Source organism: Leucopleurus acutus (genome assembly GCF_964270905.1).
Source record: "Leucopleurus acutus genome assembly, chromosome: 3".
Lineage (NCBI taxonomy): Eukaryota > Metazoa > Chordata > Mammalia > Artiodactyla > Delphinidae > Leucopleurus > Leucopleurus acutus.
The window spans coordinates 2,950,955-2,968,507 of NC_139145.1; the positions used below are offsets into that span (position 1 = coordinate 2,950,955).

At 43.0% G+C, this 17,553-nt stretch overlaps 1 protein-coding gene across 1 annotated transcript; it reads left to right on the plus strand.

Moving 5' to 3' along the window:
• The first annotated feature begins 4,630 nt into the window (after positions 1-4,630).
• On the plus strand, positions 4,631-12,922 carry LOC309959207 (uncharacterized protein). The gene is made up of 4 exons (XM_082835376.1): positions 4,631-4,735; positions 10,046-10,172; positions 11,027-11,087; positions 11,478-12,922. Exons 1-4 carry the CDS (start codon positions 4,733-4,735, stop codon positions 12,517-12,519), a joined length of 1,233 nt encoding a protein of 410 aa, XP_082691502.1. The 5' UTR covers positions 4,631-4,732; the 3' UTR covers positions 12,520-12,922.
• Positions 12,923-17,553: the final 4,631 nt, after the last annotated feature.

The window sequence follows — 17,553 nt, forward strand, 5'->3', positions numbered from 1 at the left end:
GGCTGGAGAGGCTGACACATCGCTGAGATCCGAGCCTCAGCCCTGTTGCAACAATCTTTGTGAATAAAGTTTCTCTTTAAGTATAGATTAGTTTTTTGTTAGACATACTTTTATTTTTTCGGCCGCACCATGGGGCATGTGGGATATTACTTCCCCTACCAGGGATCGAACCCGTGTCACCTGCAGTGGAAGCATGGAGCCCTAACCACTGGACCTCCAGAGAAATCCCATAAACATACTTTTAAAATGATGAATCCTGCAGCTTCCTGAGAGCTTGGTTCTAGGGCCATGTTGCCCAGGGTGATATGGCACTGGGATATCCTTTCCCAGTGGATACCCATTTGGGTTGACATGCATCCAATTTTTGTGGCTCTATGGTAGAGCCATAGTGGCTGAGCCACTTGCAGAATTCAATGGCAATTGTGGGCCTGGGAGCTTGACTTGCAAATACCTTTCAAATCAAGGTGCACAGCTAGCAAGGGTGATGGCAGCCTCTCTGAATCTGCCATCATTGGACTTAACTGGCACAATTAAAGCCTCAGTTATGGGTGGCTGAATCTAGAAGCTCCCAACAGTCCAAGGTGTTGCCCAGAAGGATGATGAGATGGTTCTGCTGCAAATAGGTTTTAAATCATATGACCAGATTTGGGTGTATGTGGTTCATAAGGTATCAGGTTGTTTGCCAATTAAAATACATATGGTTGTATTTTGAGGTTGGAACTCCAGCACTAGCCTGCATGGACTTTAGTCAATAATAATGTATCAGTGATAAAATAAACAAGGTCCTACTGTCTAGCACAGGGAACTGTATTCAACATCCTGTGATGAACCGTAATGGAAAAGAATATGAAAAAGAATGTATATATATATAACTGAATCACTTTGTTGTACAGCAGAAATTAACACATTGTAAATCAACTATACTTCAATAAAATTAAAAACCTTAAAAAAAAAGATTGTGATATTCCAAACTCAACCTCCATAGCTTTTATAACAACCATTCAAATTAAAGAAAAGGTAGTTAAAAAAACAGTCCCTGCATCTCTCAGTATATTGATGGCAATACTAATTTCTGAAATTCCTCCATGAGTGAGGTGTTGCTTCAGGCTTACTATCTTAAGGAACAGTTCTAGAAGCATCTCTTTGACCTTTCCCCAACAATATGCCTCAAGGAAACCAAAATGGTAATTTTAGTGGTTAGTAAGTGTATCTATTTCTACAATCCATCCTGAGCCTGAGGAACTAATCTATTTTCGTTATTTTTATAGGGCATTTTGTAGTTTATGATTTTGTAAGTTTCTGTGCACAGGCTTTGCACATTTTTCTTGGACTTCAACATTTTGCTTCTGATTTATAAGCGCTTTTAAAACTATTAATTAGGGTTTCTCTGGTGGCGCAGTGGTTAAGAGTCCGCCTGCCAATGCAGGGGACATGGGTTCAAGCCCTGGCCCAGGAGAATCCTACATGCCACGGAGCAACTAAGCCCGTGCACCACGACTATTGAACCTGCGCTGTAGAGCCCACCAGCCACAACTGCTGAGGCCCTTGTGCCTAGAGCCCGTGGTCCGCAACAAAAGCCACCACAATGAGAGGCCCGTGCACCACAAGAAGAGTGGCCCACGCTCGCCCCAAATGCAGAGCCCCCTGCGCAGCAACGAAGACCCAATGTAGCCAAAAAAAAAAAAAAAATTAATGATATTGCATTTTTTGCTATGACAGCATTGAAAACATTTCCAAGTTATTATATCTTTCATCTTATCATTTATGACGTTTTTACTTTATTTTTTTCAAATCTTGTCATCATTCTATTTATAGTTTTTCTTTGGATGTCGTGACTTTCACTCCCTAAGTATACAGAAATATTTACTGATGTTTTCTTTTAGTTTTTTGGGGTTTTTTTTAGCTGCATTGGGTCTTCGTTGCGGCACGTGGGACCTTCCTTGTGGCATGCGGGATCTTTCATTGCAGCACCCAGACTCTTTGTTGCAGCATGGGCTTCTCTCTAGTTGTGGCGCATGGGCTCCAGAGCATGCAAGCTCAGTACTTGTGGCACACAAGCTCTCTAGTTGCGGCGCACGGGCTTTGGAGCACAAAGGCTTAGATGTCCTGCAGCATGTGGGATCTTAGTTCCCCAACCAGGGATAGAACCCGTGCCCCTGCAGAGGAAGCGTGGAGTCTTAACCACTGGACTGCCAGAGAAGTCCCTCTTTTTTTAAGTTTAAATCTTTATCTCATCTGGAATTTATGTGGATGTAGTAGAAAGAGGGCTGAGATTGAATCATCTCTTGCCATAAATCATCATATACAGTATTTTATTATATCCTTGTGTCTGTTTATAGACTCTCAAGGGTGTATATGTTCATTCCAAGATTTCTCAACAATGGCACTATTGTTATTTTGAGTCAGATAATTCCTTGTTTCTGAGGGCCATTTCAATTATTTGTACTCATTTGTTATTTTAACTGGTGATCTGATCAGAAGTTCTTCCTCATTCTTCATTTACATTTGACTACCTACTCCTTGCACTACTTTCAGAAATTCTTTTATAATTATCTTATTATGAGGCATAAAGTACTTCTTGATGCAAATTTGGTTGGAAATTTCTCTAAATTTTATGGCTAGGTTTAGAGAGACCTGCATCTTTGAACTGAGGAGTCTTCAATCCAACAATGTTATTTATATATCCATGAAGGTGACACCTTTGTCACTTCATCAGGAAACACTTCTAAATGTTCTTATATGGATCCTGCACATGGCATTAAGCCTATCCTGCAATATCTAATATATAGTTTCCCAGAAAATGCAATTTTAGTCCAATAATGTATTTTATTATGTAAATCATATATATTTAATCAGTAACTAGTAAACTGCCAATAGTTCTAACAGTTTTATAGTTGTTTCATCTTTAGTTTCTCAAGAAAGCAATGTTATCACCTCCAATCACAATATTTATTCCTATCCTTTATACGGCTCATTGTCTATTCTGACATGATCTTATTACAGATTAAAGCAATGATAAATAATTGAGGTGAAAATAGACATATTTGTTTTGTTTGGTTGTTCCTTTCAGTCGGAAGTCCTACTGATATCAGTTCCTCTTCACTTCCTGCTCTCAAACACCTTCAATGAGTCGCAGCCTGGCCCGGCAGTCATTGCAATCGATCAGAGAAAATTTAGTAATAATAATAATCATAATAATGGCAGTGTCTCTAGCAGCTAAGATTGTGAAATAAGGCCACAGACTTCTTTCCAATAGTGCTGAAATTACGTCGGGGAGACAGACAATAAGCACCAAATAAACTCACAGAAAATGGGGAGTATAAATGCAAGAGAGACTCCTATTAGAGCAATTAACAAAAGGAGAGATAATGCTTCTGGGGGGACTCCTCAAAAGGTCACGTGAGAGAGAGACCTTTACACTGAGACCAAGGAGTAGAACCCGAGGTGTCCGACTGTGGGGAGAGAGAGGAGGGGATGTTTTCTTACAGGGAAAATGTCACTGATTTTTTAATTGATGGATTAGATCTGCAGAATGGAGAGAGGGTGGTGTTGGACCCCTGCAGACCTATGGCAACAGAAGCTGGAGGAGTAGGGGTGCCTCTGCACAGATTTTAAACAAAATAACGGAGAGAAGGGAATTCCCTGTCAGTCCAGTGGTTAGGACAGGGCGCTTCCACTGAAGGGGGCATGGGTTCCATCCCTGGTCCGGGAACTAATATCCTTCAAGCCGCGCGGCGAAACAAAGGAAAAATAATAGAGAAAATAACGGAGGGAAGGACAAAGAATATAAATGGGAACATTGACAAGAAACATCCTGATCATACGCTAAAATGATAGAAACGAAATCTTATAGAAGCAAACCAGAATTAGATCTAAGTGCGTTAAAAAAAAAAAATCAGATTTCGAGACCAAAGTGGAAAAAATACTGTTTCCCAGAAAACTCAGACACAATGATATCAATTTTCAGTATAGGTGTTGATATACTAGAGGTCGTGGTCCCTAAAGCCCCAAGTCCACCCCTGACCCTGGAAGTCACCAGTCTCCCGCGTCCTGTCCAGTCCCGCCTCCAGACACGGGGTGCTCCGCGTGTAAACTGGGTCAGGACATCCAAGATCAGAAAGGAGGACGAAGAGGGGCCGTCGAGCTGCGGGCTGACGCCAAGTCCGACCTGCCCGGAGCGAGTTCTGCTCGGAGGCCACATGCCGGGAAGGCAGTTCCGCGTCCAGGGTAGAAGACCGGACAAAGACAGGGCAGAAGCTGAGAATCCACGTTTCCGCCCGGCTTTTCCACGTGATCCCTGCCCCCGCCCATCTCCCAGGCAGGGTCGGTGCAGACACTCAAATTGCCCAATCAGGGGCACCGGGGCCTGTAGCACTATCTTCGGAGGCTCCAAAAGTGGTGCCCGAAGCGCTGTGCAATCAGGCTGCGTGCCTCGGAAAACTGCCCAATCAGAGTCCCCATGGGGAGGGATTACCTGGAGAACCGTCCAATCAGAGTGCGGGGAATCCCAATTCTATCCAATCAGGGCGCGGGGCCCGGAACACTGTCCAATCAGGGCCGGGGGGCGGGCACGCTCCCAGCCCATGTAGGGGGTCGTTCTCGGCCCGCAGTGGTGCTGGTGCGCTACCCCGCGCAGCCCGAGGTTAATCTTCCCCATCGCTCTCACCTGCCCAGGTCGCGGGACCGCGAGACCGCGGGAAGGACTTCCGGCAGAGTCCGGAGCGGGGCGGAGATGGTGAGTGCGCTGACCGGGTCGGAGACTGCGAGGGGCTGGTTCGAACCGGCAGGAACCAGCTGGAAGCTGACGCGGGCCGGGGTCTCCACGCCCCTCCCCCAGGGTCCCGGCCAGAGTCCCCGCCCTTGGTCGCGGGGTGGGGGGTTCCCCCTGTATCCCCTGCTTTTTCTTTAGTGACTCACCAAGCTTCCTAAACTATGAGGCTTTAAATGAGGGGATCTTTTAATTTCTCATTCGTTTATCGCAACCACAGGGGGGAGGGTATATAGCACTTATTAGACATTCAAGGTATTTTTCATTAAATGGATGGATTCTGGTGCCCATGGGATTGAGTTTCTCGCATGTAAAAAACTAGGATTAGAGTCAGCATTTCAAGTACAAAGAATGAGTTGCAATTACATTGAACCTGTAGATGAATTCGAGGGTGGATCTACACCTTTTACGGTATTGAACTTTGCGATCCACGGTCTTGGTATGTCTCTCCATTAATTTCCTTTAATAATGTTTTACTGTTTTCGTCATGTTTTACAAAACCTTTGTTAGACTTGTTCTGCATGTAATGTTGATGCTGATTTAAATGGTACCTTAAAAAAAAATACTGTTCCTGGTACATAGAAGTAAACTCATTTTTGAGCATTTTTCTTAGTGTCTTTGTTAGGTGCAAGCATCGATTTTCATTATTGATCTGTAAAATCTTTGAATCTTTACTTACAAAATCTTACCTGCAAATAATGATACTTCAGCTTTTTTCTTGTCCTGTCATTTTACCTTTTTCTTTTCTTTTTAAATGATTCCCAGGACCTCCTGTCCAGTGTAGAATAAGGTACTCTGTGTGTCTTGTCTTCTTGACAAGAGAGCTGTTTTACTATTTCAGATTTTTCATTTAACATTGCTGTATTTTTATGCACCATCTTCCCCAGGTAGCCATGTTCCTTCTAGTTCTGATGTATTAAATTTTTATGTCCATTAATGATAGTCATTGTTTTGGATTTGAGGACAACGAATTATGATTTTTCTGCATTTCTATTATATAGTAAAATGGATTAACTTTTGTATACTGAAAACTACAAAAAAATCTATTTAATTTTTATTGTAGTATTGTTGCTTTACAATGTTGTGTTAGTTCCTGCTGTCCAGCAAAATGAATCAGTTATACGTGTACATATATCCCCTCTTTTTTAGATTTCCTTCCCATTAACGTCACCACAGAGCACTGAGTAGAGTTCCTGGTTTTATAAAATGGATTAATTTTTAAACATTATTGCATTCCTAGAGTAAAATGTGCTTGGTTGTGGGACTTCCCTGGCGGTCCAGTGGTTAGGACTCCATGCTTCCACTGCAGGGGGCACGGGTTCGATCCCCTGGTCTGGGAACTAGGATCCTACATGCCCCATGGCTCGGCAAAAAAAAGCTTGGTTGTGCTTGATTATGCACATTACTCATTATTTAGGGAACTAATTTTTAATAGAAATTTGCACCTGTGTTTGTTAATGATTATTTTTTCATTTGTACTATTCTGCTTTTGGCATGTCTCTGAAAAAGGAATTGTTTTCTGCACACAGAATTATTGATCTCGTTAATATTTAATAAAACTAGCCTGTAAAACAATTTGGGATTTTTGTTTCCTTTTTGTGAATGTTTGAAAATACCCTTTTATTATCTTTAAATTACTTTCGACTACTGAGTAGTATGGAAGTACTCATATTTTAAAATTTTATTTTAGACCATTCCCCTCCTCTCGTGTTTAATCCCTAGAACATCCCTAATTATGCCTGCTTTTTCATTTGTAACTTTATTTGCCCATGCTTTGTTTTTCTTGAAAAAAATTGTCAGAGGTTGCAATCTGATCAGTTCTAAGAGATGTGGTTTGTACGGTTTTTTGTTTTGGACTCACCGCACAGCTTGTGGGATCCTGGTTCCCCAACCAGGAGTTGAACCCAGGCTCTTGGCAGTGAAACCACAGAGTCCTAACCACTGGACCACCAGGGAATTCCCAAGAGATGTGCTTTTAGCCTCCCTTTTATATAGTTCATTTTGCCCTTCACATTTCATTCTGTGCTTTCTTCTTTTATTCTGCTTCTCTTTTTCCAGATTCTTGAGTTCATTTTTAGCCCATTGGTACTGTTCGTTCTTTCTTTCTTTTTCTGGGAGTAGATGGTGCTTCTGCTCTTGGCTGGGGACACTTTGATTCTAGTGTCTCTCCAGTGGGACCTGGTGAAGTTAACAAGCACTTGAAACCTTTCCAGAGATTTTGTGAAATCACAACATTCTGTTTCTAATCCTTATAGTTTAAAAACGCAGTGGCATTAAAAACAAACAAAAAACCAAGCCACGGTATCCATTTCCAATGTTACCCAGATGGTTATGTCACTGTTATGATTTCATTCTGCCCCAGTCCCTTTGCTCATGTTCCTAGTTCCAAATGCCTTCATTGTCCTGTATTTTACCTACAGCACTTACCCCTTCATCTAGGTAATATTCAATTTACTTATTGTCTTCCACTGTGAGATTTTAAGATCCATGTGGTTCAGAATTTTTCTCAAGTGCTGTATCTCTATAACTGCATGTAGTAGGAATTATCACCTAAATAGATTTTCAGCAAATGAATGAGTCAGAGCTACAGCTGTATAGAGAAGCAACTCGCCTGAGACAGGGCTTTGCCAGTAGAAAGAGCCCAAGGATGTCTGATGTGAAGAGAATGTTCCAGTTTTCTAGTCTCCACTGTCCTCTCCAGGAGACAGGCAGAGTCTAGATCTGCACTGTCCACTAGAGCACCCCTGGCCACACATGGCTGTTGAGCTCTTGTACAGCTATCAAAATTGAGTTGGGTGCATGTGTGAGATCCATACCAGATTTCTAGCATTAAGTATGACAAAAATAACATAGGCTATCTCAGTAATTATGTTGGTTATGTACTGAAACGATCTGTATACTTGTATTTAGTGGGCAAAATGAAAATTATTAAAATTTCAATACAGGGACTTCTCTGGTGGTCCAGTGGTTAAGACTCCATGCTCCCAATGCAGGGGGCCCAGGTTCGATCCCTAGTTGGGGAACTAGATCCCACATGTCACAAGTGAAGATCCCACATGCTGCAATGAAGATCCCACGTACCACAACGAAGACCTAGCATAGCCAAATAAATAAATAGGTAAATAAATATTAAAAATTTCAATATGACATTTTTATAAGGTAGTGACAAGAAAATTCAAATTTGGATATGTTGTCTGTATTGTCTTCCTATTTAATGGCACTGCTGTAGATCAGGTGTTGGCAAACTACAGCCCACAGGCCAAACCCAGCCTGCCACCTACTTGCATAAATAAAGTTTTATTGGCACACCACCACATCCATTCTTTGACGTGTTGTCTCTGGCTACTTCTGTGTGACAAAGGCATACCTGAGCAGTTGTAACAGAGACCACGTGGCTAGAAAAGCCTAACAATGTACTCTCTGACATTTGCAGACAAAGTCTGCTGATCTCTGCTCTAGGTCATTGTACACATTGTGAGGAATAATGGGCATAATCATCCTGTAACATATATGTACAGAAATGCAGCTGCTAGACATTTAGGCTTTTAAAGCAGTCAGACCTACATACAAGGTTCTAATTGGGTAACATTGAGCATATTATTAATTGATTCTGTCCTTTTGAGTTTCCTCTGCTACATACTGATTGTAATGATATCTACTATGAGATTTATTATGAGACATAAATGAACTCAGGTGTGCAAAATATTTCACACATCATGGATGCTCAAATAGCACATTTTCTTATTAATGCTGTTGTGAGACTGTTACAGGTTTTGATGGCTTTTAAATGTCACCTGATACACAGTGGTGGAAGAGTTAGTTGAATTTTATCTGTGGATAAAAGTTTGTCTTGAGACAGTGCTACATACCAGAGTACCTTGGTAATTAGTAATTAGGGATGCCCAAAGCAGCTGTCTTTACTTACCAGCCTCATGAGAGAGTGTTCCCATTCTGAAGCATTCTCATTCTGCTGCTGTTTATTGAACAGGTAAATCGTATCCCCTGCATTGGAGTGTGGCAGCCTATGTTCACACCTCTGCGTGTGGAAGCTGATGGAGTGATGCACTTCCTCAAAAGCCAGGCTATTGGGGGACCCTGCAAGCCATCAGATTCCATGCTCAGGGGTTGGGCAGTTATGCCTGTCTGCATGCCAAGGGGTGCAGAAATGACTGCTGTGTGTAGTGCCCCTAGGAGGCTGGTGTATAAGTCAGTGCCTCTGGCTTTTCAGTGGGAGCAGATGTCCTTCGGGAGGAAGGTGCCACCTGATCCCTTTATACCTTTTATGATCTGGGCAGATTCACAGCCAAACCCTTCTGGACTTCAATTAATTCATTTCCACAGTGGGCTCAGAACTGCCTCTTCACAGGCAGGAAGGACCAGGGCACTCTTTTCTGGGGAAGGCAAGGCTGTCTGGTGTCTTGTGACATCAGTTGAGGAAGAGCCACCACCCATAATTTTGACATCACTCATAATTATCAGCACTCAGGCCCCTGAATGCAGGCACTGTCGTGAGGTCTGAAGTCTTAGGCTTCCCTTCTCTTGGCTGGGCTCCAACTTGTCAATACACTGACTGCCTCCTGGAGAGCATGGAGAGAAAGGAAAAGGTGCTGTTTTATAAAAGAACAGGAGACAGATAAGTAAATATTAATGCTTCGCATAAAGGTGGACCTGCCAGTTTATGATGGATTGGAATGTTCCAAGGAACTATATCCATCTCAGGGCCTGGGTTGAAGGTTGGGCATAATCAGGCCTCTTGAGAATCAAATTGTTGGTGAGGGGGCAAGCAAGAAATGCCCCTGGACCCTCACTGTGTTTTAATTCATTAAAAACTCATCCAGGCCTGACTTGGTTTCATATCACGCTTTGGCCTGTATTGGACCATGAAGAAGGAGATGAAATCATTTTCATTACAAGGAACTGATGTTTTTAAAGATAAAATAATTGTTTTATTTGTACAGTATTTCTTCCATATCTCCAATGTATTGTGGACTGTTCTGGATCCTTCAGATGGAGGGGAAGAGTGGAAGGAGCCAGAGTCAAACTAGAGAGATGGGTGTTAAATCTATGAGGCAGGCTGGCATCTCAGAGGAAGTCAGCGCTGAAGAGAGGGGAAGAGATGATGACAGAACCCTAGAGTTGATGGGAGACCACAGAACCATGGATGAACTTGCTGTGAATTGAGTCCTGGTTCTCCAATGCTGTCAGCCTCCCCCTTCCTTCTGCACACACAGGTGGAGAGTGGTACCTCGTTAAGCCAGAATTTGTTGGATGTTTTAGGAGTCAGTGGTCTTTGAGGATGTAGCTGTGGACTTCACCCCAGAGGAGTGGGCTTTGTTGGATCCGGCTCAGAGGAACCTCTACAGAGATGTGATGCTGGAGACCTTCAGGAACCTGGCCTCACTGGGTAAGGATGACATCATTCCTTTACTGACTCTCTAGAGGACAGGTATCCCCAAGCTATTGAGCTTGCTCTAGAACTTGGGCTGAACAGTGGGAATTTATTGCTAAGTAAGACAGACATGGTCACATTACTATGGAGCATATAGTCTAACAGCTTTCTCATGTATGTATGAAACCTACTACTTTCTCATTAAATGTTTTTAGCCTCTGTAAGGGTTATAACTGTTCCTTAAGAGGAGCAGCCCTCGTTGGGGAACATTACATTTGGAAATATTAATTAGAAAAAGAAATTACTTCTTTCTGTGGAAGTTGAATTTTGCAGATACGTTAGCTTCCCTTTTTTTTGACTTTTCATCCATCCTCATGAATAGCCTTGCCCACATTGAAAGACCTTCCATATTTCCTCTTTGAAAGTTTATATTTGGGCATATGCATTTTGTCCAATTCCGTCCTATGTTGCTTCCTGACAATAGGGCATTTATGTCACCAGAAGTCTCAGTCTTCATGGAAGTATTTCCAGTAAATTGCCCACCATTTTGTCTTCTTGTCCTTATTATTGTCAAAGTCCTCAAGTAGCCAGAACTCCTCCAATTCTTTTTTTACTCAAAAGTGCATTTTTCCTTATAAAATTTCTCTTGGGTTGCTCTTGGAAAGAAATGTACATGTTTCCTACTTATTTTCTTGCCTTAATCCCACGAGTTCATTCCAAAGAAAGTAAACTTGTTACTATTTTTCATATTATGGCACTCAAATTAAAATCAATGGGTTAAGTCCTCTACAGTGAATGTTTGGGGAAGTATGAAATAAACAGAATATAGTTAAGTTTCAGAAGAAATGATTCCTGGTTCTCCATTTTAGGAGAAAACTGGAAATGCCATAGCATTGAAGATCAGCACAAGAACCAGGGAACACATTTGAGGTGAGTGACACATACATTAGAGAAAGTAGGTCTCAGGAGAGAGTGCCATGATATTAATAAGTGTGTAGATATATGTCAGATCTTAAGTGTTCACAGAGAATTTTCACAAGACAATTTTATAAACATGATACAGATGTTGGCTGATTGAGATGTAGTTCAGTTGTAAACAATTGTCAGGAAACAAAATCCCATATATAAAGAACAGTGAAAATGGTACCTCAGGTTGAGCCCCCTGTCAGAGCACTCAGCTTATATCACTTTGAAACAATTCTAACAGGGCAAGAAACATACACATTCACTGAAAATGGTAAAAGTGTAATCATATTAATCATTAAAAACCATAATGAATTGTTAACAAATCATTAGTAATATGATTCCTATTTTTAACAGATGGCGTGTGGTGGAGATACCCTCAGAAAATAATGAAAGTAATCAATGTGGAGAAACCAACCAGATTTCCAATCTTATTGTACATAAGAGACTTTCTACTGGAGTAAAATCCTATGAATACAATAAGTTTGAAAAACCCATCATGGATTCTTCAACCCTCAAGAGTCCCATAGCATCATCTCAACATGGACAAAAACCCTATCAGTGTAAGGAATGTGGGAGAACTTTTATTTCTTACTCATCCTTTGGGGCACACATAAGAGCTCACACTGAAGAGAAACCCTACGCATGTAAAGAATGTGGAAAAGCCTTTATATATTTCTCCAAACTTAGAGTCCATATAAGAACTCACACTGGAGAGAAGCCTTATGAATGTGAAAAATGTGGGAAAACCTTCAGATCTCCCTCAAACCTTTGGACACATAGAGAAACTCATACTGTTGAGAAACCCTATGCTTGTAAAGAATGTGAGAAATCCTTCTCTTCTCCCTCTTCTCTTAGAAAACATGTGAAGGTTCACAGTGCAGAAAAAGCCTATGAATGTAAGGAATGTGGAAAAGCCTTCCTTCATTCTTTTTACCTGATCATACATGCAAGGATGCACACTGGAGAGAAAGCCTATAGATGTGTGGAATGTGGGAAAGCCTACAGCTGGCCTTCAGACCTTAGGATTCACATGAGGACACACTCTGGAGAAAAGCCTTATGAATGTAAACAGTGTGGAAAATCTTTTAGTTCTCCTTCATCCTTTAAGGGACATTTGCGAACTCACACTGGAGAGAAACCTTACGCATGTAACAAATGTGGAAAAGCCTTCAGTAGTCCTTCGTACTTTAGAACACATGTGCGAATTCACACTGGAGTAAAACCCTATGTGTGTAAGCAATGTGGGAAAGCTTTCAGTTGGTCATCATCTTTTCGAGGACATTTGAGAACTCACAGTAGAGAGAAACCGTATGAATGTAAGGAATGTGGTAAAGCCTTCAGTAGGCTTTCATCCTTACAAAGACATGTGAGAATTCACACTGGGGAGAAACTCTGAATGTCAGCAGTGTGGGAAAGCCTTCTATACTCCCCTATCCTTAAAGAAAACACATGGAAACTCAGGAAGGAAGGAAACTCCATGCCAGTTCCAATGATGGAAGGCCTGCATGCAGTTTACATGTATTGTGCACCACAAACTGCATAGCATTGGAAAATATTTACAAAGGTCTTGGATATACTGTTGGCTTTATTAGTGCCTTATTCTTAAAGTAGATCCCTATCACATTATTTCCAGTTCTTTATGAGGATAACAGCTAGGAGATAATAATTCTTTAAGTATTACTTTGCCAGGGCTGCCCTAACAGATTGCCACAAAGTTGGTGGCTTAAAGAAACAAATGTATCCTCTTTCAGTTCTGGGTACTAGAAATTGGAAATCAGGCGTTATTAGGGTTGGTTCCTCATGAGGGTTCTGAAGAAGAATCAGATCCACGTGCTCTACAAGTGGAGCTTGTAGTGGCTCCACTACAGTGGCTACAGCAATCCCTGGTGTTCTTGGCTTGTGTACGCCATCATTTATTTATTTACTTATTTATTTTTTGGGCCACACTGTGAGACATGCAGGATCTTAGTTCCCTGACCAGGCATTGAAACTGCGCCCCCTGCAGTGGAAGCAGAGAGTCCCAACCACTGGACTGCCAGGAAGTCCCAGTAGGCACAAGCATGCACCATTCCAATTTCTGTCTTAATTTTTTAAAATGAATTAATTTTGGCTGCATTGGGTCTTCATTGCTGCGCACAGGCCTTCCCTAGTTGTGGCGAGCAGGGGCCACTCCTCGTTGAGGCGCACAGGCTTCTCACTGTGGTGGCCTCTCTTGTTGTGGAGCACGGGCTCTAAGTGCGCAGGCTTCAGTAGTTGTAGCGCATGGGCTTAGCTGCTCCGCGGCATGTGGGATCTTCCCAGACCAGGGCTCGAACCCATGTCCCCTGCATTGGCAGGCGGATTCTTAACCACTGGGCCACCAGGGAAGTCCCTGACTGGGAATTTTAATATTTCTTGTTTAGAAGGCAAAAAAGAAGGGCTTCCCTGGTGGCGTAGAGAGGCCGCGATAGTGAGAGGCCCGCGAACCGCGATGAAGAGTGGTCCCCACTCGCCGCAACTAGAGAAAGCCTGCACGCAGCAACGAAGACCCAACACAGCCAATAAATTAATAAATTAATTTAAAATAAAAGAAGGCAAAACGAAGGGACTGGGGCTAAAATTAACTTGTAAGGAAACAAGTCAGTTTTGTTAGCTAGACTAGGAGAAAATTTCATCATTTTTGTGATTTGCATAATTCTTTTGATCCTGTGTGACGACATGATCACGGAGTGCTCTTGCTTGTGCCTTACTCTATAACATAACACCCAGTGGCCTTGTCTGATGACAGTGTTGTTTAAAATGGTTTCTGTTTAAGGGACCTGCCTGGTGGTCCAGTGGTTAAGATTCTGCACTTCCACTGCAAGAGGCGCAGTTTCGATCCCTGGTCAGGGAACTAGGATCCTGTTTGCCACCACGTGGCATGCCAAGAAATTAAAAAAAAAAAAAAAAGGTTTCTGTTCAGCAGAACACCACAGCCTAGGAGTGAAGACCAGGCCAGGTAGATCCCCGTCTCAAGGGCTGATTCTTTTTTCTCACTATGTGAACATTTTAGTATGTTTACTATATATCTGCCACTGTTTTGTTTCCCATAAATTAGTTCAGTTAATGTAAGTTGAGGTAATCCTCCAAAACTATAATGTAGATACTCTAATCTCCTTTTGTGAGTTAACTGGGGCCTACAGATTACAAAGCTAGCAAGTGGTAAAGACAGGATCAGGATTCAAAACAAAACCTTCTAGCCCTGAGACCATGCTCTTCACTGCATGTTAGTCTTTGAACCTCCTTAATACACCAGCCATTCTAAGCTCAAAACAAAATTAGGCCCAATCATGGCACACATGGTAGACTCTCAATGCAGAAGCAGGAAACAAGTGCTTGCAGTTCTGATTTGGCATCAAAGATGGAAATATGTGTCTTGGAGGAAAATAATCCATGATAAGAGAGATAATAGGGAAAGCAGGAGGGTGTAGTCTGTATTTTTTTTTCCTCTGAAAGGCAGGGGGGCATCAGTGAGTGAGGATGTGTTCATTAAATTATAATTTCATCATCTAGTGTCTTAAGTAAACACTACTAAAGGAAATGCTCAAGGGAAGTAGAATAATGAGTCTCCATAAAAATAAAATCCTTGTGGTTGCCAAGGGGGAGGGGGTGGGGAAGGGAAGGATGGGGAGTTTGGGATTAGCAGGTGCAAACTATTATATATAGGATGGATAAACAAGGTCCTACTGTATAGCACAGAGAACTATATTCAATATCCTGTGATAAGCCACAATAGAAAATAATATGAAAAAGAATATATATATATATGACTGAATCACTTTGCTGTACAGCAGTAATACAATATTGTAAATCAAGTATACTTCAATAAAATTTGAAAATTAAAATTCTACTCATGGTTCAATTTGCAGTAATTAAAAGCTTTAGCTCATGTGACATGTACTTAGGAATTGGAAAGGGTTTCTGTCATCAGTGTCCCATCATTTATTTGGGCCACATAGTGTGGCTGTTTATAATCCTTTTGAAAGAACTGTAAATTGGATTATATATTTGGCATTATCATTTTGCTATTATAGTATAGTCCAATGAGTTTTGTATCCTGGAAATCAGAGTTGCCCCCTAGTTTGCAAAAGGAATATGGTCATTTGCACAGCTATACCCTAGCATGTGCCTTTTCCTATGAGCAGAATGATACCTATACAAGCTCTCGGAAATGCCCCGGTAGATGCAAGGAAAACTGCGGTCAGTGACAGGATTTTTCCGCATCATAAATCCATTTCAGCTCTCAAATTCCTTTCCCAAGCCCATTTCTATGTCTTTGCTGAGAGACCTCATTAAGGGATCCACACCTGTCTCCATTTTGGGAATATTTCCCCTAAGCAATGCCATGTGGCAGTGAGTGGGAACAGAAAACAAGGGCAACCAGGGCCCAGGACAGTTACTAACAAACTTTGGGCCAAGGGCAGAGGAACAAGCTCTTGATCATCTTCAGCTCAGCAGCAAGTACCAGGGTCACCACGCCTACCTCAGTCTCACCACCACCTCGACGCTGGACCCACAGATGCCGCATGCGCAATCACAGCCCCTGTGTCGCAGTCGACCACCACGCGTCAGGAGCAATCGGGGCTGGGGCTCAGGGCTGCACATGCGCAGTCCACACCTAGAGCCACCTGGACTCTGGCTCCCTAGTCATTCGCAGGCTCCAGACCGGCTTTAAAGAGCCCTCCCCTTTGTCCTCCAAGTTCACTCACTTCCTGGGACACCACCCCAGGGAACCTGAGCCCCTTGAAAAATGCAGCTGGAAGAAAGACAGCCCACAGAGACTAGATTCCAGGCCCTCATTGCTTCCAGCACACAACGTGGCCTCCATGCCCCACCAGCTGCCCCCAGAGGCTGCTGGCCGTTCTGACCTTTGTTGACTGCCCAGGTTCAAGTGGATTATCCTTCCCGTGTTGGTAGCTGTGGCCTCTGGTTTTCTGGAAAAGCCCGAAAGGACGCCAGGCAGGGCCGAAGGCAGCAATCTCTGCCTTCTACTCCGGCCTCACTGGACCTCACTTCCGCCTCTAGCCGGTAACCAGGTACTGAGGCCAGGCGAGGGGTTGGGAGGTTTCCCGAGGCTTCAACCTCCCTTCCTTCCCCGACCATGGCTGCCACTGGGAAGAAAACTAGGTGCTAAGGAAACCACAGCAGATGCTGAGAGACTTAGTAGAGGATACGACAGCTAAAGAGGGATTGCACACCTTGGCAGCCCCAATGCAGTTCCTCCCTGAAATCAAAGGGACAACCAAAACCCGCTGTATTGTCAGGTAGTGAGGGGACTGTTCTTGGAAGAGACCTAAAGCAGAGTGGCTGGCTGGAGCATCCTTGACAAGGGATGTTGGCCATTGACTCTCAGGGCCTCAGGCTCTTATCATGTTGTGGTGATGTCCCCTTGGCAGTTTCTTACGGTGAGTGCCTTCGAATGTTATGCACGGTGAGGGCTCATCATTGTGAGGTCCCCTCCCTCACCAGGTCGGCTGAAAGACCCTCCTTTGGGATTTGAGTGCCAAGGGACATCACTCTGCCACATGGGAAGGGGGTGAGAACTGTATGGGTCTGTTATGAGCTTTGAACAAAACCCTCATTGTTTGTGTGTGAATATATAAGTATCTGAACCTGGTCATTCAACTAGCGTTTATTGATCACCTATGTACCAGGTCCTGTTCTACATGCTGGAGATGCAGCAATGAATAGACACACATACTCACACACACAAAGTCATGGGGATGTAATGAACAGCAAGGTGACTATAGTTAATAATACTGTACTGTGTATTTAAAAGTTCCTAAGAGGGCTTCCCTGGTGGCGCAGTGGTTGAGAGTCCGCCTGCCGATGCAGGGGACACGGGTTCGTGCCCCGGTCCGGGAAGATCACACATGCCGCAGAGCGGTTAGGCCCGTGAGCCATGGCCGCTGAGCCTGCGCGTCCGGAGCCTGTGCTCCGCAACGGGAGATGCCACAACAGTGAGAGGCCTGCTTACTAAAAAAAAAAAAAAAAAAAAAAAAAAAAGTTCCTAAGAGAGCAGATCTCAAAAACTTCAGTACACACACTGGGGAAAACCCAGAGACAGAGAAACACTACAGTCATCCATGCAGTGAGATGCACAGACAATCGGCACTCCTGTCAGGACACAGGAACCACCACTCAAACACCTGAAACTTCCCAGACAAATGCATGTGGTGGCATGACAAAATCACACAAACTTTGTCACTGGGACATACACGTGGACACACTCAGACACAGACACATAAATTCAGACACACTGGCAAAGATGATGTCTCCAGAGAAACTAATACACTCCCAGAGATACACAGCCTACAGCGTCTGCGACTCCCCCACTCCCCAACAGCTCTCTTTACTTAGAACCAACATCAGATACGTCATCTATTTCACTTGTTATCTCTCCTCCTGGAAC